Source organism: Vespa mandarinia, chromosome 11 (genome assembly GCF_050613455.1).
Source record: "Vespa mandarinia isolate Hongniang chromosome 11, ASM5061345v1, whole genome shotgun sequence".
Taxonomy (NCBI): Eukaryota; Metazoa; Arthropoda; class Insecta; order Hymenoptera; family Vespidae; genus Vespa; species Vespa mandarinia.
The window spans coordinates 7,647,132-7,657,271 of record NC_140820.1 but is presented as its reverse complement, the minus strand read 5'-3'; the positions used below and the strand labels follow the sequence as shown (position 1 = coordinate 7,657,271).

Below are 10,140 nucleotides of genomic sequence, written 5' to 3'. Positions count from 1 at the left end.
GAACATTAAAAAGACTCAACATAATTTTAAACATATTTTGCTTTAAAACTTTTTGCAAAAATCTATTTGGTTAACAAAATTATTGATATTTCATATCCGATTTTAATAGATAAAAATTTTTTTTTATATTTTTTATCATAGCATTCTTGTTTAACATATCTTTGTTTGTATATGTTTAGTAAGAATAATATAACAATAATATATAGCTATAAGTCATAAAATTAATGTATAAGACGACTAGGACTTATAAAAATTATTATATGATGATATCATAAGACTTCTAACTTCACATACATTATATCTAGTAAATTATATGTATGTATATGTCTGTATGATTATATGTTTATAATTATATAATTATTACAATTATTTGTATAAAATTAAATATTTCATATAATTAAGACCTACAGAAAACGCAAATTATAACTTATTTTCTATCATTTTTTAAAGGTTTGTAAATCATGAATTTTTTGTAATATACTTATAGCTATTTAAAACAATTTTTACTATGTAATTAAACAATTAATTAGAATCAAAGTAAAACATAAGATATTAATATCTTTTATCCTCATAGAATATACATAATATATTATTAAAACCGATCAATTAAAAGCATAATAAAGTGAATGTTATGTTATGCAATACTATAAGTATTCTATTGCATACATACATAAAGTATGTGTTATCTTGAAACAATTAAACAGTACGAATAAACTAGATATCTTTATAAAGATTTTAACAGTAACTGTATATAATGTATCAACGATAAAGATAATTACAGATGTATAACGTCAGCAATCAGCACCAAAATAATTAACTGAAATAACTTTAATTTAATTAAAAAGTACCTATGTATAATATAGCCAGATTATAGTTCATATGTAAACACTGCTGGATGTACCTTGCAAAGGTTTGATTATGAAAATATTTAAGAGTCGTAAGATTTATATTAGTAGTCTCCCTTTCTGTTTATTTGTCTGTCTCTCCTCACTCTTTTCTTTTTTATTTTGGTTGTTCCATGTACCTCAGCATTATATTATACCTCAAGTATTAAAGTACTTTTTCTTGAAAGTAATATTATCGTTATCCCAAAAATAGATAGATCGCTTTTAACTTTAGTCTTTCTTTTTTCCAATTGATTGTGTTGGGTCTACTGTATATGAGAAAATATATTCACATCTATTGCTGCTTGTTTTATAAATATACAAGGAATATATGAGTATTTGGTGCAAAGAAGTATCGATGACTTAAACTTTTGAAACCTATAATTACAATTCTACTTTGTGTTTTCATGCTCGCAATATTATTTCGTTATTCCCACAAAGAACATTTTGCATTACACAAAGTATATCTGAATTTGTAATTAGAAATAATTATATAATCACAAAAATACGCTCTGGATAGCACATTTTTCCATTTAAACGTGATAACAGTTTTTCGTGTCATATAATTTGATTTATTTAGAAAAGCAGATATACTTGCAAGTTCACTGAAGCAGTGCAGAAATATCCCATATTTTAATTAAGCGATCTTGTCCAATAGTCAGTAATCTTCGACGTGGAGCATCTAAATCCATTCCAATAATACTATGTTTTGCATCATGAAATGATGCAAGAGATGTTTGGCTATACAAAAAAATATATAAGTTAGTTATAATGGTATTTTTATACTACATAATACCACTAATACCTACTTGGCAGCTTTAAGTTGAATATGGCATGGATCACACACTCGAACTTCGAACTCAAATCCCATAGATGGGATCGGTGTTCTTTGAGAAGTGCAACGAGCACACAAAGCACGCCCACAATGACGACAATGATGTTGCCTTAAGCCTATCTGACGCTGATCCATCATAGCTTTTATATTCCAGAAAAATGGTCTACCACAGGCCTGTATATGACAAAAATTCTAGATGTAATCTATGGTCATATAAGTTTAAAGATCATATAGCTTAAATAATTTATAGGCATACTTGACATGTATCCGATTCAACCCAAGGTGCTGTTTCTCTCCTATTTGTAGCCATATCCCAACAAACAATCACTGCATCTTCTCCCCCAGATAGTAATACACGTTCTGTACTTGCATAGCAAAGTGCTGTTACTTTGTTACTGAAATATTTACATTTCCATATATAGAAGACATTTACAAAAAAGGAAAAGAAGAGAATATAAATTAAATTTTATATATTGTAAAATAAATGCAACATTTTAGGACAACATATAAAATGTATTATCATAAAACTATTTGTAATTGTTCTATCTTATATATTAGAGTTACTTTAGCTTACTGATGGCCTTGAAGTTCATATGCTGTGCCTTGACGTCCTCCAATATCCCACACTATAATACTTTGATCAAAACTGCCAGAAAATAGAAGTTGCTTCTCAGAATCCCATGCTAAAGTATGAATACTCCCTGTATGGGCTTTCAACATGGTAATGAAAGTAACACCATTAGTATCCAATTTTAACATTGCTATTTGTCCAGAATAATCTCCCACAAAAGCGTGTTTAGATTGTGCATCAAATCTGAATTAGTTAAGCTAATATATAAATGTAAATGTTTATTATATAAAATATGATATTTTTTACATTAAAATATATAAAAAAAAATTGAAGAAAGGATACTGTAGAGCAGTATACCATGCATCCGTTTGATATGATCCTAATTTTCTTCCAGTAGTGGAACAATGTAATTGAAATAATTTATCACGGCCTATGCTCAATACCCATTCGCAATTTGGTGCATATATAACTCCAGAAACTCTTGCTTGATGTGCTAAATATTCTCGCATACCAGTCATACGATTATAATCTTGTTCCAAAACAAATTCCTAAAATTATGAATTTTATGAAGCATAAAATATTAATTCTTAAAAAGACATTCCTTAAATCCATTTAGTATCACATACATTTATATTTCCATTTTCAAGTCCAACAAATAATTGTCGTGTTTCTACGCAGTAATGCATAGAAGTTGCACCAACAGCCATGTATTGGCAAACGCTTGGCCAATAATGACCAGAATCTCGTTTTAGCCATACTCTGACAGTTCTGTGAAAACAATAAACTTATTTTATCTATATAAGTTTATCTAAAAATGATAAAAACCATGCAAAAAAATCTATAGATATAATACAAAATAAGTCTTCTAATTAAAAAATGAAGATCAGATAAATTAATAATATGATTAACATAAAATGTTTCATGATATTAAACATATAAAATAATTAATGAAAATTTAAATAATTGAATTTCTAGGTATTAACCGATAATTATGAGTTTTATTGTCAAGCGACAACAATTAAATCTACAAATACAAAAGAATATGATGAAAGAAAACCAATATGAGAACTAATTAAATCAACCATATTATAATATGGATAGATAAGTTGCCAGTTTGTAGAGTACATAAGCGTCACGTACCTGTCATCGCAAACGCTAATTACACCGTCTTCCCGCGGGATGATAATAGCCGCGTTAACGTCGTCATTACAGCCTTCTAATTTCGACAAAAGTATGGGCTTACGACTAGAACTAAACTTATCATGATTCCCTCCGGGTGCGGGTTTTATTTCTGCTGCCATTTCAAAATCAAAGTAGTAACCTTATAAATGCGAATGTCATTTGACAGTTGCCGGACTTCGACGTTATTCACAATTTATGAATCGTCATAAAGTTGTAAGATAAAATTCGAAGCCGTATGATGCCAGAGACCCTGCCGGTATATTTTAGAACACAGTATATTTTAGAACAGCGCCCTATGGTAAAATGGATTACGTTCTAATCGACAATGATTTCCATTCACAGGCGGGGAATTTAAAAAATTATCCAAATTAATCCTATTTAATGCCTTAAAATGTTTGTTACGATGGTTTGCGATAATTTCGTTGCTCTTTTGTTTTATTTTCCGTTCTAAAGTAAATAAAATATAAACTCATATCTATTTTTTTATAAGAACAAATACGAATGAAGGATACAAATTTAAACATTTGTTATTGTTCAATATCAAGATATACCAGCAATATCTTTTTCCTCATTCGAGGATAAATTTTTACCTTCCACCACCTGCTCGCACCTATGTGAGATTATATTACCGCAGCAACAAAACTAATCAAGGATTGCCATCATTTGCTACGATCCGGACAGGATCGTTTGGAATGGCGGCAAAGAACCTGTTCTGTTTAGTTCATTTCAACTTATAATAAGTAGTGATCAGTAGTTATTATCATGACTCGTTTTTTCGCTTACGTAACTATATATTACATTCCTATCAAGGTGAATTTTTTATATCGGCCATATCAGTCTGCATCGTGGTGAACTTCGAAAAGATTAATCGTATGAGGATAAACACGAAAGTGAAGTAGAGATATAAAAAGGAATATAGGATATTAGTTTGACAGTTACGATCGAACCGCCCGAACGAAACGTAAACAATCACCATGGCAAAGTACGAGAAGATTGCGTAATCGTAGTATTATCTAATTATAGTATTGCAAGGCTAATTTTAATTCAATGATAATGGTTTGCTCATTTTTGACATGCTGTTGTGAATGAATGGATTTATATGTATATGTGTACATATGTACATTTTAAATTCATGGATTTATTATTTTTCTCTGATAATGTCTCTCTTTAAATCTTTAATATTTGTTAAAGAAAATAGTGATTTTAAACTTGTGTGAGTCTTTATTTAATGACATCTCAAATTTATTAGATAGTGATATCTTTACTGATAAATCGCAAGCATATAATATTTGATGTAATAAAATAATACGTTAATTTAGATTCTTGTTTTTATGTATTAGCATCGTATGTATATAATAAAAAATATTAACATTTGCTACGTAATGATATACGTACTTGTATAAAATTTCTAAATATTCTATTTAAAATACATTCTGATCATCTTTATTATACAAATAAAACAATACTTACTTTTAAGGATTAAAATTTTACAACAATTTTAAATTTGTCTTAAAATTTACAAGCCACTATTTGTAGGGAAATGATGATAGTGTTTGTCTTTGACACATCAAGATGTTGTAAAGAAGAAGATGATCCTGCAGAAGCAGTTATGTACTTCCATCCTGCATGGGTGTCACCTACTCAAAGGCTTGCTTTAGCAGGCCAACTGATGGGTGTTAATCAGTTCTTAGCAACATCATTTTCTCCACCACATTCAATTTCTCTGCAAGGTGGAAAATTTGTTTTCAAAAAGTTTGGTCAATATATACTTGTAAGTAATTTTCAATTTATGTTTTCATTTTATCAACACTTACTAGAATAAAACATTCTTAGACTTTGTGAGGTTTAACAATCTATTAATAATTCCAGGCAGTAGGAACAGACAGAAATATACATGATTGGGTTTTAGAAAGAAGAGCAAATACCTTGGAATCAATATTGAAATTTTTTCATTGCGATCTTGTAAAAATATCAGAATCTTTCAACAATGATAGAAACAAATTTACTGAGAAGCTATATCAAATGTTCGAAACTTACTTACCAATTCTTCAATACAGTGCCAATTTATTTTCTAATATTCCTGTTATTAAACTTCCAAAGGTTGATACAAATTCAAATTATATAGAATATATTTTAAAACAATGTAAATCAAATATAAATATTTTATACTTACAGAGTGCCAGTAATATATTTTTGGAAGCAATACAAATTCTGCAATATTGTCAAGAAACAAATGGAATTATGGGTGGTGCTCTATTTTATAATAACAAGTATAGGAAAGCATAAAATATTATTTTATAATAGAAATTATCAAAATAATAATTGTGTTAATATCATTATTCCAGGGTAGTTGCAACACAATTGAGTGCAGATTTAACTAAACAAATTGTTATAATGGATCCATATAGAGTAAAGGTATAATGCTTTTTAAAGCATTTATATATATTAATATTTATGTTACAAGCAGACTAACAATATTTTGGAACTATTAGGCACCAGCAGAGAGAGTAGATACAGAATTTCATTTGCCCGTGGGAGTTCAACTACTACGTGTATACATACAAGAAAAACAATACATTAAATTAGTACAGGAAGCAAATAACGAACGTTATTTTAATTCGTATTTAGATTCCATGGCACAGAAATTTTCTTCTCAAAAAAAGGTACAATTAGGTTTAAATGTGTTCTTATTTATATATTTTAATATATATGTATTTACAGATCATGCGTAAGAACAGTATGAAAGAACCACATATATCTGGAACAAAACGCGACACGTCACGAATTTTTACAGTACCTGAAGAAGGGGAGTTAGAACCAATGCACTGTAATAATAGTGCGACTAGTATTTCTTCTCTTCCTATTACTGCATATAGTTCACCAGTGAAGCGTAAACAAGAGTATAAAATAGAACCATATGAATATACGAATCCACAAACACCAAGCGTTTGTTCTACACCTCTTAAAGATGTAAATAGAGTTCTACATGGATCAGCAGTTTTAATATGCAATATGAATGATAGTGCAGATATTTCAAAAGAAAAAGAAGTAAAAGAATTAAAAGAAATAAAAGAAAATATGGATGATATTCCAGACGTTGTCAAAGAAGCACTTCGTTGTAAACATTTAAATAAACTAAGGAATCCTTCTATTAGAAGAAAGTCATGGAGAAGCAAAGACTTAATCAAAAGAAGTTTAAGCACATCTGATTTAGAAGCTTCTTTAGATAAGATTTCTCCTGATATTCCACTTAGAACATATACATTAGGATTACCAAAGTTAAATAAAAATGTGCATATTAATTATGACATTGACATGTTACCAAATAAATTGTCAGAGAATAACGTTTTTCATACAATAACTGATCCGTGTTATCCAGTTTTTCGTTCTGATGGATTACCTGTTTCACAGGCACTATATGAACAATATATAGCTTCACATTATGAGGAACTTAAAGATGATAATACTAATAATTATATTGACAATCGTTTTCTTAATTTACCTGATTCATTGAATAAACCGTCTGAAGCTAATAATGAAAGTGCTGCTGGAGATGTAAAGGAAAATGAAACTGCTGCATCTTTTAATATAGAACTTGATAACAAAAGTAAACAAGAATCTAATAGAAAAGCCATGAGTTTACCTTTGAAACCATTAAATATTTTGGATAATGATGACAAATGTAAATCAGAACCTGAATGTTATAACGAATATAATTTATTGCAAAAAAGAAAACTAGAAGGTTTACAATTAACACCTCTTATGTCTAAATTGACTTTACTTGCTGATGAACGAACCAGTGGTTTTTGCAGTAAAGAAACAACACCTAGTGAATTTCGTGATATATTTGGATTTTCTGCTGCAACGAATCAGTTATTAAAACAGAAATTAGAAGCAGTAAGTAAAGAAACAAATAAAGAGAATGAAAGTAAACTGAATGAAAGTGAATGCATCAGTGCTACTAAAGATGAAAGTAATATAGTACAAATTGAATTATTTCTATGTGGACATCAAAATATGGTCTTGGTTTTATTAATGGAAAATGGAACTGCTAACAATCCAGATTTAATATATTCTCTTGTAAGTCACTTCTTATATATTCATAAATTATATTAATTGATATTACGCTTATTGATATTTATTATTTCTGTTATAGTGGCAGACTTGTATCAAAACACTTGGCAGACTTGAATCTCAATTGCAACAATGTTTAGATCCTCTTCCATCAAATGAAAATAAAGAGTTATATAGCATTTTGAGTGTTGATGCAGAGTGGGATACAATACATCGTTCCGGACTTTGGGGAGTTACAGAATTGGATATAGTATCATGTCTTCATGATAGATTCAAACAAGCCAGTAATCTTACTGACGTTATTGTTCGGTGAGTTTAAATAATTTTTAAGTTTTTAAATTAATTTTTAAGGTTTTTTTATTAATAAAAAAGTATATAGGAAAGCAAAAAAAGCATTATAAAATTGTGACATATAGAGTATGTATATTATATAGGACTGAAGATGCTGTTGTTTATGGTAATCAATGTGGACAGATAGAAGTATTTTATCAGCAAGCAGTAGCTCCAAATATATCAGGAGGTCTTCCAACACCAGCAGATTTAATGGGAATTATATCTTTAAAAGCTAAACGTAGACTTGAAAGAGATCATGGAATTGTATTACTATAAAGTTAAATTGTTTTAGCAAATTTGATTTTTAAAGTGATATATAAATTTAGTTCTCTATTTATTAACATTAAATAGAGCTCTCCAAAATGATTTTATTAAGTATTATATGTACATAGATTTTTTAAGGTAAATTATTATAAGTAAATTTATATATTGAGTCATTGACATATCTGAAGCTTATTCGTACAGGAATGTAATAAGTGATCTATAATAATAATATTATTGCCGCTTATTGTTTATCATTACGTACAGGCCATTTTTATATTTTATGAAAAAAAAATTTAACAATAATGTTTCTCGCTTACAAAAAGTACTTAAACGTTTCATTGACAAGAATGATCAAGGATGTCTTTTTTGACATAAACTCAAAGTACATATTTTTTAATGGAATTTTCGAAATTATAAGTATTGTTTAAATTTTTAAGTTTAAGTTTTGATTATTTTGTATATGGTACTTTTAACTTGTTATTTTAATTTTATTTGTTTATACATGTTTTTTTTAAGTAAAGTGATTTATTAGATCCGAATTAATATTAATAATTAATTGTTTTCATATTTCTATCAATATTATTAAAGTTTATAAAATTTTGTATATATTCAGTTTTATCATTTTTATATATTTATAATTTATATTTTTGTATATTTTACTTCTATTCTTATTGATAACTAATATCTTTTCTCATAATTTCATATTTTTTGTCAACAACATAATACCATTACGTTGCTGACAAAAAAGTTTTATATCATTCGCCAGCAGTATTTGATAATTGAACTGCTATGAAACATTATTTTCTCAAGTACAACAGATACTATATTTTGATACATATAAATAATGTGATTTATATCCATAATTGTTAATACATTCAATAATATAACTGAAAGAGAATTTGTCCAAAATATAACAAAAAAGAGGACTAAATATAAAAGTGTCCTTATATCTCAGTTTTCTACCAAACGAAATCATTTGTAAGTTTATCAGCCTCTTTCTTAAAAGATCTCTGTCAAATTGAACTATGCAATATTTATATAAATGATGATAAAACACATCAATATAATATGTTAATATAACCTATTATACCATTTTGAAAACTGAGTTTAATTCACTTTTACATTGCCTCTTTTACAAGTAATTTTAATGTGCATGTGTACATTCTATATAACGAGCAATCATAGAAAATGTTTATTCTTTAAATAGTTAAATGATAACGTCGCTTTATAATTCCACTTGAAAGTTACATTTAATGTAACAAATTTATACTCGTAGCTGCAATTTAGATCTTAAAACTGATGTATATCGAATGTTCAACAACTCAAGATATTAAATTCAAATTAATATAGGAGTACTCCAATATGAGTGTAGGATAAAAATGATATCATGACTTATTCTTATGTGGTATTACTTTTCAATAATATTCTTGCCATTGCATTGTTATATTATTTTAGAACATAAAATATGTTATTTTATAATGTATACAATACATTACAATAACTAACATAAAAAATCTAGTACTTAGCAATATACTTATGTTCTTCATGTATATGTTTATACCTTTTATTAAATTAGTTTTTGCTATAAATGTATAGAAATGAATGTATAACAAAGTTCGGATAAAATTAATCTGGAGCTTGTTGCTCTATTACTAGAGATACAATATAACACGGATGATTAAATTAAAAAAATTAGTATAAATTGTAGATTTCAATGATAGAAAAATAATCACTGTACTTGAAAGAACTAAATTGTAGATATTCTCGATATTTCATTAAATTGTAATCATTTCTATCAATCGATAGTACTTAAAATGTTTTTTCTAATTTTATCCGTCGTATAATCTAGTCCTCTGAATTACTTTTTATAAAACGAAATATAGTCTTGTCTGCTAAATAATATGCATTATACATTGAATCACCAGACACTTCATAATTTCCAAATTTATGTTTTAATTTAATGATTGTGAATAATTTCAAAATAACAACAAAGATAT

At 27.6% G+C, this 10,140-nt stretch overlaps 2 protein-coding genes across 5 annotated transcripts; one reads left to right on the top strand and one right to left on the bottom strand.

Annotated features, from left to right (window-relative positions):
- Nucleotides 1-962: 962 nt before the first annotated feature.
- Wdfy2 (WD repeat and FYVE domain containing 2) lies at nucleotides 963-3,724 on the bottom strand. 2 transcript variants are annotated; one of them, XM_085660232.1, is made up of 8 exons: nucleotides 3,431-3,724; nucleotides 2,917-3,058; nucleotides 2,633-2,838; nucleotides 2,294-2,533; nucleotides 1,976-2,114; nucleotides 1,694-1,893; nucleotides 1,483-1,625; nucleotides 963-1,153 (listed from the first exon to the last, which is right to left on the bottom strand). In XM_085660232.1, the coding sequence occupies exons 1-7, from the start codon at nucleotides 3,589-3,591 to the stop codon at nucleotides 1,487-1,489; spliced, it is 1,227 nt and encodes a 408-aa protein (XP_085516358.1). In that variant the 5' UTR covers nucleotides 3,592-3,724; the 3' UTR covers nucleotides 963-1,153; nucleotides 1,483-1,486. The 2 variants fall into 2 exon arrangements, with proteins under 2 accessions (XP_085516358.1, XP_035739218.1); XM_035883325.2 differs by having other exon boundaries at nucleotides 963-1,625; nucleotides 3,431-3,723.
- Nucleotides 3,725-4,056: 332 nt separating this feature from the next.
- Nucleotides 4,057-10,012, top strand: HPS4 (Hermansky-Pudlak syndrome 4 protein). Of its 3 annotated transcripts, none has more exons than XM_085660224.1 (9): nucleotides 4,057-4,454; nucleotides 5,009-5,243; nucleotides 5,342-5,572; nucleotides 5,648-5,749; nucleotides 5,819-5,887; nucleotides 5,965-6,135; nucleotides 6,194-7,552; nucleotides 7,629-7,855; nucleotides 7,981-10,011. In XM_085660224.1, the coding sequence occupies exons 1-9, from the start codon at nucleotides 4,447-4,449 to the stop codon at nucleotides 8,153-8,155; spliced, it is 2,577 nt and encodes an 858-aa protein (XP_085516350.1). In that variant the 5' UTR covers nucleotides 4,057-4,446; the 3' UTR covers nucleotides 8,156-10,011. The 3 variants fall into 3 exon arrangements, with proteins under 3 accessions (XP_085516350.1, XP_085516349.1, XP_035739202.2); XM_085660223.1 differs by lacking the exon at nucleotides 4,057-4,454 and adding an exon at nucleotides 4,501-4,685 and having other exon boundaries at nucleotides 7,981-10,012; XM_035883309.2 differs by lacking the exon at nucleotides 4,057-4,454 and adding an exon at nucleotides 4,502-4,685 and having other exon boundaries at nucleotides 5,648-5,742; nucleotides 5,818-5,887; nucleotides 7,981-10,012.
- The last annotated feature ends 128 nt before the right edge of the window (nucleotides 10,013-10,140 follow it).